The sequence below is a fragment of the Sodiomyces alcalophilus genome, assembly GCF_042370955.1.
Source record: "Sodiomyces alcalophilus JCM 7366 unplaced genomic scaffold ACRALscaffold_7, whole genome shotgun sequence".
Classification (NCBI taxonomy): domain Eukaryota; kingdom Fungi; phylum Ascomycota; class Sordariomycetes; order Glomerellales; family Plectosphaerellaceae; genus Sodiomyces; species Sodiomyces alcalophilus.
This window is the reverse complement of record NW_027263538.1, coordinates 163988-183342: the sequence shown is the minus strand read 5'-3', so window position 1 is coordinate 183342 and position 19355 is coordinate 163988. Positions and strand designations below refer to the sequence as shown.

General features: G+C 56.8%; 8 protein-coding genes across 8 annotated transcripts; 5 read left to right on the top strand and 3 right to left on the bottom strand.

The window, feature by feature from the left end:
* Positions 1 to 511: 511 nt before the first annotated feature.
* On the bottom strand, positions 512 to 1444 carry ACRALDRAFT_2036626 (uncharacterized protein; the record flags this gene model as incomplete). Its single annotated transcript, XM_071020807.1, has 2 exons — positions 771 to 1444; positions 512 to 695 (listed from the first exon to the last, which is right to left on the bottom strand). Coding segments are annotated over exons 1-2 (704 nt in total), but the record flags the coding sequence as incomplete, so codon positions are not given.
* A 1919-nt stretch (positions 1445 to 3363) lies between these two features.
* ACRALDRAFT_2029099 (uncharacterized protein) lies at positions 3364 to 5226 on the top strand (the record flags this gene model as incomplete). Its single annotated transcript, XM_071020569.1, has 1 exon — positions 3364 to 5226. One exon carries the CDS (start codon positions 3364 to 3366, stop codon positions 5224 to 5226), a length of 1863 nt encoding a protein of 620 aa, XP_070872238.1.
* A 329-nt stretch (positions 5227 to 5555) lies between these two features.
* ACRALDRAFT_2021629 (uncharacterized protein) lies at positions 5556 to 6853 on the bottom strand (the record flags this gene model as incomplete). The annotated part of the gene is made up of 3 exons (XM_071020066.1): positions 5556 to 6539; positions 6613 to 6725; positions 6829 to 6853. 3 exons carry the CDS (start codon positions 6851 to 6853, stop codon positions 5556 to 5558), a joined length of 1122 nt encoding a protein of 373 aa, XP_070872237.1.
* Positions 6854 to 7697: 844 nt separating this feature from the next.
* Positions 7698 to 9372, top strand: ACRALDRAFT_1083099 (uncharacterized protein; the record flags this gene model as incomplete). Its single annotated transcript, XM_071019405.1, has 3 exons — positions 7698 to 7741; positions 7804 to 7876; positions 7942 to 9372. 3 exons carry the CDS (start codon positions 7698 to 7700, stop codon positions 9370 to 9372), a joined length of 1548 nt encoding a protein of 515 aa, XP_070872236.1.
* Positions 9373 to 9478: 106 nt separating this feature from the next.
* Positions 9479 to 10917, top strand: ACRALDRAFT_2060510 (uncharacterized protein). The gene has a single exon (XM_071021924.1). It carries the CDS (start codon positions 10193 to 10195, stop codon positions 10523 to 10525), a length of 333 nt encoding a protein of 110 aa, XP_070872235.1. The 5' UTR covers positions 9479 to 10192; the 3' UTR covers positions 10526 to 10917.
* A 2881-nt stretch (positions 10918 to 13798) lies between these two features.
* ACRALDRAFT_1065443 (uncharacterized protein) lies at positions 13799 to 14679 on the top strand. Its single transcript, XM_071017159.1, has one exon. The coding sequence runs from the start codon at positions 13893 to 13895 to the stop codon at positions 14136 to 14138; it is 246 nt and encodes an 81-aa protein (XP_070872234.1). The 5' UTR covers positions 13799 to 13892; the 3' UTR covers positions 14139 to 14679.
* Positions 14680 to 14915: 236 nt separating this feature from the next.
* On the top strand, positions 14916 to 16823 carry ACRALDRAFT_2111654 (uncharacterized protein; the record flags this gene model as incomplete). The annotated part of the gene is made up of 5 exons (XM_071023530.1): positions 14916 to 15119; positions 15201 to 15312; positions 15389 to 15596; positions 15696 to 16510; positions 16609 to 16823. Coding segments are annotated over 5 exons (1554 nt in total), but the record flags the coding sequence as incomplete, so codon positions are not given.
* On the bottom strand, positions 16632 to 19276 carry ACRALDRAFT_1077632 (uncharacterized protein). Its single transcript, XM_071018667.1, has 2 exons — positions 18617 to 19276; positions 16632 to 18503 (listed from the first exon to the last, which is right to left on the bottom strand). Exons 1-2 carry the CDS (start codon positions 18691 to 18693, stop codon positions 17366 to 17368), a joined length of 1215 nt encoding a protein of 404 aa, XP_070872232.1. The 5' UTR covers positions 18694 to 19276; the 3' UTR covers positions 16632 to 17365.
* Between the last annotated feature and the right edge of the window lie 79 nt (positions 19277 to 19355).

Here is a 19355-nt window from a genome sequence, read left to right as displayed (position 1 = left end):
AAACACGGACGCCCGTCAACGGCCAAGAAAAGAACAAAGCGTATAAGCACATGGCAGGGGGGCGCATGGGTAGCACAAGAAAAATACAACAGATGAACACGCCTAGAAAAAACCCGCAACGACAGCCATGACTACCCCGTAGACGCCGAGGCAGACAGTCCAGTCCTGTAGTCCTCCCAGGCCGTGGCCCCGGTCCGCTCCCCTCACACCCGCCTGGAGGAGTACAGCAATGAGGCCGAGACAGACGAGAACCACCACGACCAAACGGCCCACAAAACCGGGAATGAGGACAAACGCGAGCAACGGAAGAAGAACGGCCGCAGCGACTGCAGTGGAGAGACGGAGGAGGAAACCAGAGGTGGCCAGAGCATCCACGTTCTGAGTGCCTGCTTGAAGACGGGGTTTCCGAGTGGACTCTGCATCGCCAGCATTAGACGTCGGACTGCCGGGCACCGAAGGGAAGCGCATGGACAATCGCGGCATGGGAGTCGGCATATCATCGGGGACGTCGTTGGGTATTGTGGCCTCGCCGGGATGCCGTGCCAAGGAGACAAGGTCGTCCTCCCAATCGAGAAAACGGGTTTCAGGCTCGACGATGGGGCCGTGAGTTGCGAGATAGGTACGATACGTGTAGACATCGTCAGGGTGGGGGGGCGGGAGGCCCTGAGTGCCCTTGAACGAAGACAAGACCGAGTCTGCGCGCGATGTCAGTCGATGGAGTCGAGAGTACAGCTCACAGACAAAACGATGCGTCATCAAAGGCTGCTTACTGTATTGGTTGAGCTTGAAGCCGACCTTTCCGAGTATGTCCGTCTTGTGCCACTGCAGCTCACCGGTGGCAGCAGTCTCTTGTCGTCTCGAAGCCGGGAGGATGTAATTCTGCACTCGTCGCGCGTGGGTGTCGGCCATGTCGAGTCGGTGCAACTGCTCCTCGAGCTCGGCCAGCTCATCCTGGAGGTGTAAGAGTAAGCGATGATTGAGGGCCTCAAACCTCCGGTACATTGGCTTCAGGATGGAACCGCTACCGACATGGACGTTGGCGGCGGAGAGTTTGGTGGCGAGGAGCTCGTAGCCGGACATGGGGAGCTTCTCCCCCCTGGGTAAGTGAACGGTGTGGTCGTCGTACGGGACTGGTCTACGGGCAGGGAAGGCATTTGGTGAGCCATGCCCAAGGCGGGCATTTTCCCGTGGCACTTCCGGGCTCCCCTGGCCACCGTGGCCGTGGTCTTGCTGCGCTCTGTGATGTGATGATGGCATGGGCCGGTGCCCATGTCTCCGGGACGGAGCGGACTGAGGGGAGCCACCGCCGACGCTGTGACCGGGACTGCTGGCGTCCGTCTCGGGGTGGACGGGCGGGTCCGAGAAGACGTCACTGCTAAAGCTGTTGGTTGACGGAGACGACATGCTCTTGGTAGACATTGACTGACGATGAGGTGGTACGTCTCCTAGCCTCCACGGACGGGGCTGGGATTGCGAGTGCTGCTGTCCTGGTGCCGGTATAGATACCCGGGAGGAGACTTGTGGAGAGTTGGGCTCGAGGAAGGTCATCACGTCCGGCCTTTGTTGGTGCTTGGGAGACTGACCCTGAAATCTGTCCCTGGGTTCGTGATTGACATTTTGGCCGCTTTTATTATCCTTCTCTGCACCCCGGGGCCTCGAGAAGGACGTCTGTGTGATGGTCGAGCCACTCCCGCTCGAGCTTCCGGAACGGTTGGACTTTGTAGTCGGGGAAGTGTCATTAGTGATGGACGACATATTCGCAGGGGAGAGCGGTTTTCTTATGGGTTGTTCCTGGTTAGACCCCCTCGATGGAGGGGAAGGGGGATCCGGGAGGACCCCAGGATGGGCGTTCGTGTTGGTGTTGCATGGAGCACCGCCATGGAAGGCCTGTATAACAACGGGGCGAACGAGCCTAGACGGAACAGTTTCCTTCGTGGTGAGATTACTCGGCTTCTGTGCTGGAGCGGCGTCCATAGCTGGTGCGTCCAAGTCGGTACACTGCGAATCATGTTGGGATGACATGTCTTGTGACCCATTGACCTCACAGCTATGTATCGTGGTAGGGTCCGACTTGGTTCCTGTGTCGCCTGCGCCTGTGAGACTCATACCATCCCCATTGCCATCTCCGGTCTCGTCCAAGACCGGAACAGTTGTCGACACCGAACCATGTGGGTCGTATACAGTTTCGATAGTAGGCGGAGGACAGTTGGCAGCCATCTGAGAATTGTAAATTGGGACTACGGTGCTATATCGATGTGAGAATGAATGGGTAATAAAGCGAGTTACTTCTGGGTCGTCGAAGGAAGTCGAGTATCTCTTGAGAGGATCATAGTTAGAAGGGGATGCCGAGGCTCGGGCACTGATCAGTAATGTCGTAACGAAGAGAAAGACTGAGGATTCACATGGAGGTGAAGGGGAAGAGGTAGATGGGAATGCAGCGGGCCAGAAACCACGCGCTGCACGGTGGGATATGAGGTTACCAGGTTGCTCGAAGCCGTATGGCCGTGATGTTGATTGAGATGGTCGGAACGAAAATAAAAAAAGAATAAAACGGGAGAATTCTCGCGTCTGGGGGTGCGTTTAGCTTAGCTCTCCGGATTGGAGGCCCTGTAACCTCTGCTCCACTGCAGCGTCGGGCCAGCTCCTGGGTGAAGGTACGGCTAAGACAAGATTGAGCACAGAGTAAGCAAAGGAGAGGCTAATGTCGAAGGAGGGGATGAGGACAAAGTCGAATCGGGGCGCGTCGAGAAGGAGCAAGAACTTGATGGATGGGCGTTGACTTTGTCCTTTGTCCATCCTGTCATCCTGTCATCCTGTCACACCCTGGTCGGGCACAGTCCCAGGCTGCATGATGCTACCCAACCGGGATTCTCGGTTTCGCGCATGATGCAGTGGTGGAGTGGTGGGGATGGGGAAGAGAGTCTGAAGTCCTTGGCAGGTGGAGGAAGACAAGAGTGAACGGAGAAAAGGAGGATTATATAAGCAGACCTGCGTCTAAGATATTCCGTAATAAGTACCAGTGTACCTACTCCGTACCAACCCTTGTCACCACCCTCCAAAGCTCTACGAAGTACTTTGGCGACACGACTTCTCCCCCTCCGCCACGTGACAATCGCCAGCGAATCCCAACGGCTCTCCTGTCCGAATAGCTGCAGCCCTCCATCAGCCACCTTCAAACCGAGACCCAACGACGCTGGATTCCGAGGAAGAGGGTGGGTGGAGGAACGGAAAAAACACGCTTGCGGAATCCTTGTGTCCTTGTGCCACGTCGTCATTCTCATCCAGAGGCTCAATTGATTCAGTCCGACCACGGGCTGACAGACCCTCGACCCTCGCGCCGCGAATTCGAGAGCGCCTTACGACATGTCCCGCATCCCAACCCGACATCTCGGGAGATATCTCCTCCACGGCCGCTTACCTCGAAAGGGCTGCCTCTATACCGTCGGCCTATCCTCTCTTCAAGCCCCAACCTACCTTCAGGCCACTAGACCCATACACGTCACGGCATCATCGGATGGCGCTTCATCGACTGAAGTCCCCATCATTCCACTCCGGAAGAAGCTCAAAGATGAAGCCAAGCAACTGAAGAAGGAGTCGAGAAAGAACAAGACGCAAAAGGGGAGCGCCCAGACGGTGGACGGCTGGGAGTTGACAGTCGGTATCGAGATTCATGCCCAACTCAACACGGCCCGCAAACTCTTCTCGCCCGCCGCCACCTCCTTCAACGACGAGCCCAACTCCCACGTTGCCCTCTTCGACCTTTCCATACCTGGCGCCCAGCCTCTTTTCCAACCGCAAACCCTCATCCCCGCCCTCCGCGCCGCCCTGGCCCTGAATTGCGACATTCAACCAGTCAGCCGCTTCGACCGGAAGCATTATTTCTGGTGGGACCAGCCGTCGGGATACCAGATCACCCAATACTACGAACCCCTAGCGAAGAACGGAAGCATCACCCTGCTTGCCCGCGACGGCATCGCTCCCGAGGACGGCGACAGCGTCACCATTGGCATCCAGCAGATCCAGCTCGAGCAAGATACCGCCAAGACCCTCGCCCAGCCCGGCGATGCCCACTGGCTGGACTTCAACCGCGTCGGCGTCCCGCTCATCGAGATCATCACCAGACCGGAGATCCACCACCCCCGTACCGCGGCCGTGTTTGTGCGCAAGATCCAGATGCTGCTCAACGCCGTCGATGCCTGCGTCTCCGGCATGGAGACGGGCGGCCTCCGGGCCGACGTCAACGTGTCCGTGAGGCGGACCGGCGACACGACCGGTCGTCTCGGAACCCGCACCGAGATCAAAAACCTCAGCACCATCAAAGCCGTCGAAGATGCCATCATCGCCGAGCGAGATAGGCAGATTGCCGAGCTCGAAGCCGGCGGGTCCATCGTCGGCGAGACGAGGGGTTGGACCCTGGGTTCGAAACAGACTCGCCGCCTCCGCGGCAAGGAGGGCGAAGTCGACTACCGTTACATGCCGGATCCGGACCTCGGGCCCCTCCTGGTTTCCGACGACTTGGTCCGCCACATCAAGGAATCCGTAGCCTACCTGCCGGACCGCGAGCTGGACGAACTCGTCGACCGCTACGGCATCACCGCGAAGGATGCCGTGTCGCTGATGGCTCTCGACAACGGTGTCCGCATCGAGTACTTCTACAACGTGGTGGAGCATCTCGGAAACCGCCTCCGAGAGACGTCAGGCCAGTCCCTGGACCTCAAGAAATATGCGCCCCTCGTAGCCAACTGGATCCTCCACGAATTCGGCCGCCTTGCTGTGACCGACAAGTCGTCCCCTCAAGAAGACGAATCGGCCTTTGGAATCACCCCCGATGGCCAATGCACCAGGGTGCCCGTCACATCTCTAGCCGAACTCCTCTATCACGTGCACCAGAAGAAAATCACCGGCAAGGTGGCCAAGGAACTCCTCCTGGCTCTCTACCAAGGCGGCTTAGGAGAATCCGGTGGTGTTACGGCCGCCATCGATGCCCATGACCTGTGGTTCCACGAGCTGTCGGAAGAAGAGTACGGCGCTCTTGTGCAGTCGGCTCTCGAAGGCGAGGACAGGGTCTTGAAGGAGTTTGGCGGAAAGAAGATTTACCCTCAAGGGAAGCTCATGTACTTGGTGGGCAAGATGCTCCGGCTGGGACCTGCTGAGAGGATTGACCCGGTCAACGCGGAGAAGGCCATGCGCACTCGCATTGAGGAGTTGTGCGGGCGGTCAGTCTGATCTTGGCCTCGCCACAGCGACCTGTACTATTACTGTCCAGAGGTGAACGTTCGATGAGAAGAGCATGCTTGCATCTTGTAACAACAGTAGAAATCACGAGGACAGAGCATCGAGGAGCCAATCTATTAATACATGCAACACGGTGGCTGACGAGAATGTCATGTAAAGGGAAAACGAGCAAACCTATGATACAACATGCCCTACCGTAGCTAGCCGGCTGTATTGTGTTTCGACTTTACATTTCGCATTTCTCCCCCAACCCCCCGGCCCAACGCGGCATAAATGGCGCAGCATTTCCATGCAGCCCATCGATCGCACGCAGAGCAGCGTCAATTTCCATTCTGATGCTGCGCGCCACGGCCTTTCCGAGACGGCGAGCCCGGTGGCGGCTCCCCGTCATATTTCTCCGGCGTGAGATCCAGAGCCCAGCTATCCCGATCCCGAAGAAACCGCTCGATGCGCTCCTCCCGCCCCCGACCGCTCCGCTCCGTCTTGTGCCGCGCCACGATGGCGCCAATCTCGCTCTCGATCGCCTGCCGGTGTCCCAGCACCGAGTCGGCGCTCCCGCGCGCCCGGGACGCCTGCAGCGCGCTGCCGACGACGATGGTGGCCAGCACCAGCGCCACAAAGTACGCGTTGGACATGTACAGCGGCTGCTGCTTGCCCTCGGTGCCGTTCCGCTTCGCGTTCCACCGCTCCCAGTCTTCCCAGGTTGCGTTGTGGGCGGCGTTGTCGGGATGGCGACGCCAGGCGCGGTCGCGGACGGGGTCGCTGTGGTGCGGGTGCGTCCAGCCCGCGCCGCAGGCGTCGTAGGCGCGGCGTTTTGCCGGGTTGCTTAGGATGTTGTTGGCGAGGATGACGAGGCGGTAACGTTCGACGCAGGCGGCGGCGGAGAGGCTTGGCGTGGTTCCAGACGACTGTGCGTGGCCATGGCCGTGACCGTGACTAAGAGTGTGGGAGTGGAGGTGAGGGTAGATTTGGGTGTGGCGGTGGCGGTCGGGATGGTAGAGCTTGACAAGTTCGTAGAAGCGGGTTTTGGTGTACGGGGTCGACTTGTCCATGGCGAAAATATCGTACGGTGTAGGGTTGGGGTGAGATGGCCAGGACGTGGCGCTGTAGCAGTGGCCTCCTCGTGGTTTATCGGTAGACTTTGCCTGGTCATCGCTGGCGACTGCATACTTTCTTCTGAGGACGCGGCTCGCAGGGAAGCTTGACGGTGGCCACTGGGATCGGCATGATAGACGCGGGCCGGCGAGACAACTTAGGAAGTTGGAGGAGAGTGTTTTTGAGGGTATCTTTGGGGCCATGATGCACTCGGACGTGGGTTCATGATGCAAGGGTTCGAATGGTTGGCATTTTGTTCGGAGACCTGCCGAAATTATGGACGTTCTCGAGGTTGGACGGGGAACTTGTTAGCAGAGATTGTGGAGGTTGTTGGAAGAGGTCATCCAAGGCGGCCCGGCGTACTTCGTACCTACTTCGTAGTACCCAGTCGTTTGCTCATTGGTGACCCGACCCCGCTGAGGGGCAGGCGGTCAGTCCACCAGACAAGAGACGGGTCCCGTCGGTATAACACCAATCAAATCCAGCGTATAAAGGTACATCTCAAGGTGAGCTTGGGGCACATAGGTACCTAGGTACCTACGAAGTACAGTGCCATACCTAATTTATGTACCTCGAACGACTCAATCTTTCTCTTTTCCTTTTATAAGAACACAGAAAGGGATACAGATAATCACTCTAATGCCCTGAAAACGAGTATGGCGCGAGTTTAATCACCAAACAAGGATGCAATCCGAATGTGTGAAAGTGTTTGCCACCGGATCGCCACGTACAATCACGTGACCCTTTTGCCCTCTCGGACCCGCTTCTACGATACCCCGATAAAAAAACAAGGGCAGCCACAACGTCGTACGTCTCTAAAAACCGCCATACCACGACCCGACCCGGCTCCTCTCGATCACGAGTACTCCTCGATCACAAGCTCTCCCAGACAACCCCCTCCACGTACAAAGTACTACAAACCACACACGCTTTACAGACGAAACTCTGCTCGACATCCCTCTACACGGGATAAACGGTGAACTGCCCCATAGAGTCTCCCCGAAGACCCAGACGAACCGAGCCTTGTGGCCTCCCAAACTCTTCTCCTTGCGCCTCCTTGGCCTAACGACTCTATATCACCGACCAGACGAGGCACTTGCCAGCGAAAATCCCCTCTACTTACCGCTGAAGCCTGTTCTTTCTTAGCAAAACGACCAGCACGCCTCCTCTACGCCACCTCTCGTCTCCACCGCGACGACCCGACGCTCCTCTACTACAATCGTCAACTTCCTCCAAGTCCGCGTTCTGTTTTAACTGGGTCTTTTTACACTACTTGCCTTTGGTGGCACCCGGATCTTTCCCAATTCCGCCCACTCGCCGATATTCCACAAAACACACTCTCTCCTTTTCTCTCTCCACAAACCGACATGGCCGAAGCACTTGCGGATCAACTGAAGGGCACAACATTGAGGTGAGTCAAAGCTCTTCCACCCCGCTCTCCCTGCTGCCACTGTTCTTTCCTAACACGCACAGCGATGGCCCGTCGCCAGATGACTGGAAAAAAAACCTGAAGATTCCAGCAAAGGATACCAGGCACCAAACTGAGGTAGGTCGCCCGCAACTCCACTCGCTCTGCTGGTCTTAAGATATCACTCGTCTCACACGACTCAGGATGTCACGAACACGAAAGGTCTGGAGTTTGAGAACTTCCAGCTGAAGAGGGATCTGTTGATGGGCATCTTCGAGGCGGGATTCGAGCGGCCTTCGCCCATTCAAGAAGAAGCCATCCCCGTTGCCCTGACTGGCCGCGACGTCCTGGCGCGTGCCAAGAACGGCACCGGCAAGACGGCCGCCTTTGTCATCCCTGCCCTCGAGAAGATCAACCCGAAAGTGTCTAGGATCCAATGTCTCATCCTCGTCCCGACCCGCGAACTGGCCATGCAAACCTCCCAGGTCTGCAAGACCCTGGGCAAACACCTCGGAATCAACGTCATGGTCACCACCGGCGGCACCGGCCTCCGCGACGACATCATGCGCCTTCAGGACCCTGTCCATATCGTCGTCGGAACGCCAGGCAGAATCCTCGATCTCGCGGGAAAGAACGTGGCCGACTTGAGCGAGTGCCCCATGTTCATCATGGACGAGGCGGACAAGCTACTCTCCATCGAGTTCACCCCCGTCATCGAGCAACTCCTCCAATTCCATCCCAAGGACCGCCAGGTGATGCTCTTCTCTGCCACCTTCCCATTATCCGTCAAGGACTTCTCCGACAAGAACATGTCCAACCCTTACGAGATCAACCTCATGGACGAGCTCACTCTTCGCGGTATCACCCAATACTACGCCTTTGTCGAGGAGAAGCAAAAGGTGCACTGCCTCAACACCCTCTTCTCCAAGCTCCAGATCAACCAGTCCATCATCTTTTGCAACTCCACCAACCGCGTCGAGCTGCTGGCGAAGAAGATCACCGAGCTGGGCTACTCGTGCTTCTACAGCCACGCCAAGATGGCCCAGCAAGCCCGCAACCGCGTCTTCCACGATTTCCGGAACGGCGTCTGCCGCAACCTCGTCTGCTCCGATCTCTTGACCAGAGGTATCGATATTCAGGCCGTCAACGTCGTCATCAACTTTGATTTCCCCAAGAATGCCGAGACATACCTGCACCGCATCGGCCGTTCGGGACGATACGGCCATCTTGGTCTCGCGATCAACCTCATCAACTGGGATGACCGCTTCAATCTGTACAACATTGAGAAGGACCTCGGTACCGAAATCCAGCCCATTCCTGCCAGCATTGACAAGTCACTCTACGTCTACGAGAATCCCGAATCCATTCCTCGTCCCATTTCCAACTTCAAGTCCTCGCAGCCACCACCGTCCCAAGCACCCGGCTCCGCGCCCCTGCTGCCTCAGCAGGCCCAGGGTCAGCAGGCGCAACTGTCGCAACCACCGTCCTCCGGTAATTGGCAGCAGAACGCCAACGGCCAACATAGCGGCCGCGGAAGGGGCCGTGGTCGAGGAGGCTACCAAGGCCAGGGACGCGGACGCGGTGGTTACCGTGGCCGTGGGGCCGGCAACCAAGCCGCAACGCCCCAGGCGTAAACCTCTGGTCTTTCTTTCGCTCGTCATCTCCAGGCGTTTGGTGTACGGAAGGCGGTAACGAGATGGTGACGATCGCCTTTTTGCGTTTTTTTCTTTTCTTTTTGCTCTTCTTTTTTTCTTCTTTTCGTCTTTTTTTTATTTCATTCTCTTTTTCTCATCTTCTCCCTGCCATCCCTTGTACATATTCTTTGCCTTTGCTCTCTGCCCGACAATAGGCCACGACCCCCCACTGTTGGCCTATAGTTCCCCCAGTCTTGGGCTCATTCGACGTGGGCTCATTCGACTTGGACGCCATTTCCTCTTTCACCCACGGTATCGCGTCATCTGAAGTTTTCGACGGCCCTGTCTCGGTTGTCGCCGTACGGGCAACCCGCTTCAACATCCACTTCGACCTGTATAATATCTAACTGGGACCTGTCCCTCCTGCTCGTCTACAAGTCATCTTGATGACGTCCGCCGTTGCATGGAGCCACACTACCCCAATGACCAGAGAGACTGGCAGCAGGACTGGGATCAGAAACGAGTTGCCAAATCGTCTCGGGCTTTTTTCACCATTTCCGCGCCCTTTGCCGTTTTCGATACTCCGCCTACCACGAATAAAAGGGACCATCGGCGATCTTTGCGAGAGTATTGCACTTTCGACTGGATGCCAACATGAGGTCTCTCCCTCCGCTTTCACTGCAATTCACATCTTCACCCACACGATGAAACTACATTACATGTCAGATGAACTGGACGGCATTTGGCGCGCGGATACGGCATAACGACCGAGGCTCACCTCCAATAGGTGGTAGAAAGAAAGGGCGGCTCGTCATTCTCTATGTTCAGTGACTCGACTCACGAGGCGTTGCGGGGGATTATGGCTGGCCGACACGAGCTCAGCCTGGCGTTTCCAGGGAAGGAAAGGGTTTCTGCGTTTTATTTTTTTATTTTTTCCGACTTTCGGGATTCATCGGGAGTCTGTCTGTGGCTTTTCGACGCGGGATGGTCGGCCGCTGGGGTTGTCAGGCGCGACTTTGCCGGCGAGGCCGTGTTAACACCGGCTGCAGTCCGCCGGGACAACGTTTGGAGTAGCGATTTTGTGGGAGGGAAGGACGGATCAGCGTGGCCTGATGATGATACTGCCGACAATGGATTCATAGGGAATATCTAGGGGGTGGAGGTGAAGGTGGGATGGGTTGAAAATGTCCGGGGAGACAAAAAAGGTATGAATGATGGCGCGGGCGGGCTGGCAGCATTCATGGAAGGGTACCTTATGAACTGGCGGTGAGGAATTGGCACGCAGGCCTTCTGCGACGGCATGGGGATACCCTGCAGGTTTTATGGAGGAGGATATGCCTTGTGACTCTGGGCCGCCGGCTCATTGATTTCGACCTCATCTCTCAGAAACGCTTCCACGCATCTTATGGTTCGGGGTGGGAAAGCGACATATGGTCGGGCTGTTTTGCGACCGATACGGATGTCAACAACCCCTTTCCCACGACGGACATGACGAAGACGGCGAAACGCATTACACATTATCTCCGACAACGGCAACAAAAAAAAAAAACGACAAAAAAAAACTTTTTTGAGAGAGAATCGCTGGATGGGCTCGTAGCTCTTACGCTAGATGGTTGTTGGCTGGTGGTTGTTCCTCGGGACGCGACGGAGCTGACAGCATGGGGGCTAGCGGGCTATGTGGCCTTTCTGAGCAACGTAGACGATACTCAATATCATTATTTTCTCTCATTTCGCGTATGTCTGGTCATTTAAGATGATGCGTGTTTTGGAGACATTGGCCCGTCAAGGGCCAACCGAGACCGAATGGGACAGCAGTATGAGATGGTCATGCGAGAGGCTGATAGCAAGGCCTAGCTTCACGTTGTCGAGACCGTGCGTAGGTAAAGGGATCCCCAAGTAAATTCACTGATGATGTACACCGTCATAAGGGCCAATTGCGTGGTGCAAATGAGCAACAGGTCCAGGATACATCGGTGCCGTTCCGCGAAGGAAACGTGGTTTTCAATCTTCGGACGTTATGAGAGCCAAGTGACGCGGGAAAGGTGTCACCAGCCCAATTCTTATCCGTGGTTGCAGTGGTAGGATGATGGGTAGTGTAGGACGAGAGGAAATGAAAAGAACGAGGGAGACCGGTTGTCTTGCCGGGCCTGTCTATGCTGTATCTTTCCAGGGAAAACTCAGGAAGACACCACAGCCTGGATAGGAGGTTCAATCTCGAGGCGCGTGGGCGAGAGACCACGATATCCAGAATGGACTGAGACTAAGGCCGAGCGTCTCGAGGTGCGGTCGCGCGGAAAATGGGAGTAGGAGCCGACCAAGGTGCGTATCCGGGAGATTCGGAATCTCTTTGCAAAGCTTTTCTAAGCCCCAATGCGTCGCGGAAGGACGATGCTCAATCGCTTTCCAGAAAGCGAGGCGGTGGTGGTGAGAAGGGAATTCTTTTGTCCACCTGCTCGGAATTGGGTACTTGTATGGCGTGGGATGGTCTGTGCGTTATTCTTGGCGGAACAATTGTAAGTCCGGTCCATGAACCACAGCAGTCGGTGAAACATGAAGGAGGGAATCGACGATGCTCATCATGCAGCCCGCTCCATTTCCGACATTGGCTTGGTAACCCTTCGCCCGATGAGCTCCCCAAGTTCGTCTCTGGTAGACAACGTCGGACAAGATCAAGATGTCAACATTGGGTGGGAACAAGATCCTGCTCTGTTCCTCGCCTTTCTCTGCCGACTTCCAACTTGGAGATGAACGGTCACAAGGCTGTCGAGATCCTCAAGATGTCTGGGCCGTTATGCTCCATCTCTTTCCTTCTCCAGAAACTCCATGCAACCCGCTCCGAGAAGTCTATTTTCCTTCCTTTTTTTCGTAGGTTAACGGTAGGGCGTCAAGTCACAACTCGATTCATACTTTCCCGTCGACTGGGAAGGATTGAATGTACGATCAAAAGGGGATTCTCTGGAGTGCTCCTGAACGATGGGATACTTTAGAGAAGACTTGTCCATTCACTAACCACTTGCCCACCGTACCTACCTTACGTATATCATATGGCCACCCTCCGCGTGCCTGGCTTATCCATCCTTCTGTTTTCACCAACGCAGGTCTTCTATTTCACCATCTTACATACCAGCGGTTTGGAATCACGCCAGGACTTCTTCCAGGACCTGAGCAAAAAAGGCTACCCCTTATTTTACTACCGTTATTTTACTACGCGGTGTGAGTTTGTGCGAGGCAATCACAACAATCTCAAAACTCGGCCAACTACAACTCATCGTAAATCTTCCCTACGTTTGTTTGTTTTCCCAATGACACGCACTGGACCTATCTCCAGTTGAATTCTCCATCTTGCCCTTGACGCGCGTTTCACTACTAAAGGGGATATCTACCACCACACCTCGTGCCGTCGTCGAGTACGCTCTTGCTCCTTTGCACTCGGCTTTTACCAACATCAAAAGTTCGCCTCACTTCTTCCCTTTTATTCAACATAGCCCGGGTCTCCACAACCAAGAAACAATGGTGGTGAGTAGCCTCCACATGTGTACATGATTCACACCACGGCCTGGCTAATCCTTACCGAATACAGTCCCAGTACCGCGCCACGAGAGCCCGGCGGCATCCGCCTGCTAAGAGAAGGCACAGACGCCAAGCCAACGCACCTCTGATAAACCCTCCTGCCAAGGGTCGGATCGTGTCATACTCGGACACTCTCGTCGACCCAAAGTTCCGGACCAAGGCGTTCCATCTGTTTGAGAAACTCCCAGGCGAGTTGCGCGAGAAGATCTACCTTTATGCATTTCAGGCCGGGCCCAGCATCGTCTATGTCACGCCCAGGATGCACTTACAGAAACCAAACGGCCCCGGAGACCGAATCTCCCTGGTGCATGGTCGCCTGGGCAACGAGAGCAAGTGGAAGTGGGCGGCCGAGGTGGCCGCCGTGATCCCCGAGGCCAGGGCCGCGTTTGAGAGGCAATTCGGGACGCGTGACGAGGTTCGAGTGGATCAGCTGGTGGCCGTCCGACCCTGGGATCTCGTGGTCTACATCTTCGATTCCAAGGTGACGTCGTTCTTTGGGATGGATCTTTCCAAGGGCTGGGAGGGCAGAGAGCTCCTGGTGGGCAAGGGCCAGGTGCGCAACGTCGCGGTGCGCTGGGACAAGATGTACTGTTCCGGTATACGCTGCCTCTGCGGCACCGGCTCGCCCGGCGCGCTGATCATGTCGGGGGGGGTTTGCGTGTGGGGACTGGCGCGCTTCCTGCACAACTTCCCGGACCTCGAGAACGTGTTTATCCAGCTCCAAGTGACCGGCACCCACGTAAATCGCTCCGTGACGAACAGGGGTTCCACGGAAGTAATGGATCATCTCATTGGTATGTTTCCCGTCGTCCCGGTTTTCCCCTATTAACATTCTGCCTTTTTGGTATACTACCTATTTTCCCCGTAATTGTATACCATACATCGAGGTAGATGGACTGACGCATGACTATTGAACCACAGCCAAGGCCAGAAAGCACCCCAACATTGCAATGTTCCAGGATCGATGCCGTACCTGGGTCGAGGTCCGGGAGAAGGACATTTACAAGCGGTTCAAACCCGCGGTCCTCAAAATACATGGGTGGATCCAATCTGCCCGGAAAGCTTTCAATGACGACTTGCTTCGGGCGGCGCAACTGTCCGAGGAGAAACGCCAGGCAGTCCAGTGCCGGCTGCTCGTGTCCTCGCTGTACAAGGTCAACCGCCAGTCGACCAAGACTTCCAAGTCCGAGGAGTAGGCCGCACTGGGAGGGCATCGCATTCTACTACAGGACATCAAATAGGGTGTGTACCGATACGCACGAAGTACGAAGTACGAAGTACGAAGTAATACGAAGTATAGGTAAGGTACTTATAACAGGGGCCATTTCAGAATTCTGTCAAGTTCAGAAGTACCTAGTGAAGTACCCAGCTTATTAAGCACGCGGATGTCGGCAAGGACCGGCAGCCATTTAACGTGGGATGTGCCCCTAGTCCCGCTATCGGCGGGGCGGCCGTTTCCTCGGTCTCATCTCATGCCGAGAGGTCTCCTCCAAGACGACGGCAAGGCATCGCATCGCCAACCATCGCAGAAGTCTTATCGTGTATCCAAAAGCCAGTGCAAAAGTCTTTAGTGCTCACCCATTGGCTTCCACATCCATGTCGACCGTTCTTCTCGGTTAGAAATGTTCATCACCAACGAATTCACTAAACCACACCACGAGCTTCTTTTTCGTCGACCAACACTCTGAACCCTCTCTCGCTCTTTCGCTTTATATATTCAAACGGCGATGCATGGCCAAAGCCTCTAAATCTCACAGTTGCAAGGCCAGAGACCATGATACACTCGGGAATGACGAGGGCTACTATTGCCCCCTACTTCGGCAGCGGCATGACCTCCGGGTGGTCTCCTGATGCCCTCCGCGATGCCGCCACGGCCCTCAAGCTGGTCCGTTTGTTCTCACCCATAAGTTCGACAAGCAAGGGATCGAAGACTGACGTAGCGATAGTCCTCCATAGCTGTAGCCCCCAAGTTTCTCACCTCGTGGGTTTACGTTCCCTTTGGCATCACCGTCATCCTCGCCTTCTGCTTTGCCGTCCATACCGCCCTAGACTCGGCCGGCGTCGCATTTCCCGCCTCCGTCGCCTGTCTAATCCTGCTCTTTTTTGCTCTTCTGCTGTCTGAGCGGCTCCTGGGTGCTCACCGTACCAGGGCCATGGTCAACCTCATCGATGTGCCGGTAAGTGGGCAGGCAGGTTGCCTGACGTTCGACGCTCTCCCCAAAAAACATGCGAAATCACCCCTGACAGAGCATCCCTAGGCCGGCTGGTCCCTCCGATGGATCAATGTCTTCTTCACGCCCTCTTTCGTGCTCCTCCCTCTTAGTCCCTCCATAGGCATCGTCGAAGTATCGAGAATCATTGGCGTGTTTCGTGAGCCTCCCCTGAACTTGTTCTTTTGCTTACATTGTCGTGATTACCAAGCGCTGACGGGAGGTCGAATGCAAAGTCGTCGGCTTCGTCGTGATGATGGCCGCCGCCGCATATTTAACCCGCGGCCTCCAGCTCCTCCTCGGAACCTCCAAACGTGCCGCCGTCGAGCGCGCCGAGGAGATGCGCAGCGACCCGGACGGTATTCCCCTTGCCGACTCGCTCCCTACCGAAAATCGTAATCCTTCCGGGGACTGGGACCGCTCCCAGCCTTCTTCGACGCCCGAGTCGCCATCCATCTCCACCGCCCCATCTTGTGTCTCCCTGAACGGCCTCGCCCCGCCACCGCCGTCCCAGACCCCGTCCCATCTCTTCCAAGACGCCAGCGTTGGTCTGCGTGGGAACCATCCGAACGAAACCTCGGCCATGACCCTGAACTCAAACCCGAACCCCTCCGTGCAGCCGTCGCTCCCCCCTCAGAACCCCCCTCCCGCCCCGCGCGCACAGATATGGGCCGCCCGGCTCACCCGCCACTCCAATACCATCGTCTACACCCTCCTATTCCTCTTCGTCGGCCTTCCCATCTACTTCACAACCGGCTACGCCATGCCCGCCCACCTCACCTTCACCGTCCTTTGCTACCTCGCCGCCCTCGCCGTGCCCCCGAACTGGCGGCAATACCTCCACCCCGTCCTCGTCACCGCCCTCTTGGCCTTCCTAGGCCTCTGGGCCCTCGCCGCCATCCGCACCGGCATTGCAGGCGATGCCAAATCCGCCGCCTCCTTCCGCGAAGCCCTGTCCCCCTACAGAACAGGCGCGACCTACCAGGCCCTCTGGTCCCCACCCCACCGTGCCACCCATCCGCCTCCCGGCGCAGGCGACGTCTTCGCCACCGTTCTCGACGCCGCCATCGTCGCCCTCGCCCTGCCCATGTACCAGTACCGCCGCGAGCTGCGCACCCACTTCCTGGCCATCGTGGCCCCGTCCGTCGCCTTTTCCGTCGCCAGCCTCTTCGGATACCCGGCCGTCTGCGCCGCCATCGGCATCGAGGCCCGCCGCTCCCTCGCCTTCGCCGCCCGCAGCCTCACCCTTGCCCTCGCCCTTCCCGCTACCGAGAACCTCGGCGGCGACCCTAGCACGGTCGCCGCTGTGGCCATCATGAGCGGCATCCTGGGCGCTCTGGTCGGGGAGAGGATGCTGCGTTGGTTTGGCATCCCCGAGGGTAAAGTTCTTCCCCCTATTCCTCTTCCGTGTGTACCCTCTGTGACGTGGCGCATTGCATTGCGACCCGGTGAGAAGACGGACTGACCATTGATGCACTAGACGACTACGTCACGCGCGGCGTCACGCTGGGCGCCAATTCTTCCGCTATTGCGACGGCCGTGCTCCTCCGCACCGATCCGCGCGCTGCAGCTCTCTCCAGCCTGAGTATGAGCCTCTTTGGCACCATCACGGTGCTCTTCACGTCCATTCCGCCTTTAGTTCACATCATCCGTTCTCTGGTAGGCCTTTGACGATGCGGAGCTTCAAAGATGGGCAGCCTCTCAAATAGTACGGTGCATATCGATAGCTGTAGAGAAAATATATAATAGAAGAGAGGCAGGGTGACATGGCTGTAATTGACAATACATATCAGGTATGTACCCGTGTCCGAGTCGAATAAATGCCGTCTCTGATAAACATGGCGCATGCGAGGGCAGAACGTGAACCCGATTAATTTCATCAGTCACCACGGTTATCCCAGGTCACTTTTTGAGGCAAGGATTGCTCTGTTTCCCTTCATCCCTCGAGAATCGTGGTTTCCTTCATAGTCGACAGTAAAAGACACTCGCGGGCAGAATAAATAACACACGAATCACGCACGTTGGCTCGATCCGTGCCCGTAACTTACAACCTTCCGCTCATAGCCCGTCTGCCCAGTAGCATTGAGTCGTCCAGCTCCCTGCGTGTCTTCACCAGGAAGTGTCCCTAAAACCTAACGAGCGCAAAGTCCTCTCCTTAAGCCCATCATGCCGAATCGATGGGCCACTCTGCCAAGTGTTTCATCCAACGTTCATCACTTTCGCTCCTCGAAGTGGAACTTGCCTGGTTGCTCCCCGCTCGCGGCTGAGCTGGGTCGGCCCAGCATGGTGTTGCCCACGCGGGCGTCTCCCCGATCTAGCCTATCCCGCACGAGGCGCTCGGCGGCTTCCACAGACGCTGGGGATATTGATTGGTTGGCGTTGAATTGCTGTTGTGAGGCGTGTTGAAACTGGCTGGCCTGCAGGGGCACGGGCGGTCGGTTGGTCGTGTCGACAAACATGTCCCCCTCGGAAAAATGGCTGGCACTATCGGCGGCGACGCCGTCGACCATTCTCGCCTCCCGCCGCTCCTGCAGAGCGCTGGCACTGATGGGAGTGTCGCCGCCGCCGACGTCTCGGTTACGTTGGGTGGGAAAGGTATCGCTCAGGCCCGAGTTGCTCCTCTCTGAACCCCAGTGGCCGCCGGGACCAGATTGCGAGTGCGACGTGACGCCCGGGACGGGACGGCGGTGATAGATGGGGCCCGAGACGGTGCTGTTGGCGCCCTCTCCAAAGGCGACGAGGCTCGCGGACCCATCGTCGCTCATGCGATCTTCGTAGCCGCCAAGGGACCGGGTCGCGCCTCCGTCCATGTCATCGTCCATGTCCATGTGGTCCGGCTCGGCGGCGGTGCTCGTGACCGATCCGACATCCCGATAATTCGTGTCTGTGCTGAGAATATCCTCGTCGCGATCACCGGCTGCGGTGCGACTGTCGTGGGAATCGCCGGGATGGCTTTCGGTGGCGCTCGCGGTACCGACGGTGCTTATCTTGGTCATGGCCGTCGGCTGGCCCTGGGCATCGAAGTAGGCAGGCGTGAGGTATGGGTTTGGGGGAAATCCACCCATCGAGGTCGGCGTGGTGGTTTGGGGGGAGCCGGACGAGGTGTCGCCAGCCTGAGGGTGGTGAGCAGTCTGATGGGCACCGGGGCCCACGGAGCGTAGGGTTGAGACGCGCTCGAGACCGGCTAGGCGGGAAATTCGGTCGGCACGTTCAGCTTCGAGACAAGTGGCGGAAGGGTGATGGGAATGGCCGCGGCCAGGGGGCCCACGAGGAAGGCATCCCCGCTGACCATCTTTGATGGCTGTGGTGGAGAGGGCAGACAGAGAGGTCGTGGTGCTGGTGGGGGTACCACTAATATAAGATGTCAGTCGCATGCAATGGGTCGTCGGTGCCCAGGGAAAGGGGGGAAGAAAGACCAAGACGGAGATTATCATGGCTGTACATGGCGACACGGTGTGACCTACGGCATCTCAGAAGGGGTATCTTGGTCGGAGCTCGGCGGCGGGACGTTTATTAACATGGGTTGTGACGCTTGAGTCATCTTGGGCGAGGCGGCGGGTGTGGAGAGGACGGGGGAGGGGACAGAGGCGAGGCGGCGGTGTAGCTGATTTGAGTGATGGCGATTGACCGTGAAAGGACTTGTTTGTTGTCCGTCAGATCGCCCGGCCTGCGGAAACGTTGGGAGAAACCAGCGTGTTGAGGATAAAAGCCGAAGTGAAGCTGTTCCGTTGGTGTCGTTTAGAAGGAGGAGTGATTTTCGAGGACGATAAGTGGCTGAAGGCGCGGCGATCGAATTTCGTCAAAGGTATCGATTTGGATTGAAGTTGTTTGGAAAAGAACTAACAGTAGGCAGGTAGGAAAGGAGGAGAAATGGAAATAAAAATAAAAATAAAAGTTTATTGAGAAGGGGACCAGTAGGAGGTTAAGTTCTCTGCCCTTGCGTAAAGCCGCGTGCGTGGCTATCAGCCATGTACTAAGTAAAAGCTGCAGGGCGGTGGAGACGAGATGCAAAGTACGTACCGGAGTATGGCACTATGCGTGTTCCCGTACAAAACAGAGACGGAACGAACGTACGGACGGTACGGACGGCTTGGAGTATGTATACAACAGAAGGTAGTGGCAGGTGTGGGTGAGTGGCTGTCGACAGAAAGGAAAGAAGGACAGACGAGGAGGAGCAAGAGACAAGAGCGACAGAGAGGGAAG

What these genes read in the sequence shown, in the direction of transcription:
- ACRALDRAFT_2060510 (XM_071021924.1), top strand. Translation starts at nt 10,193, where the DNA reads ATGTTCAGTGACTCGACTCACGAGGCGTTGCGGGGGATTATGGCTGGC.
- ACRALDRAFT_1065443 (XM_071017159.1), top strand. Translation starts at nt 13,893, where the DNA reads ATGTTCCAGGATCGATGCCGTACCTGGGTCGAGGTCCGGGAGAAGGAC.
- ACRALDRAFT_1077632 (XM_071018667.1), bottom strand. Translation starts at nt 18,693, where the DNA reads ATGACTCAAGCGTCACAACCCATGTTAATAAACGTCCCGCCGCCGAGC. An exon ending in GATACCCCTTCTGAGATGCC is followed by an intron (nt 18,504 to 18,616) that starts GTAGGTCACACC and finishes ATCTTATATTAG; the next exon opens with TGGTACCCCCACCAGCACCA.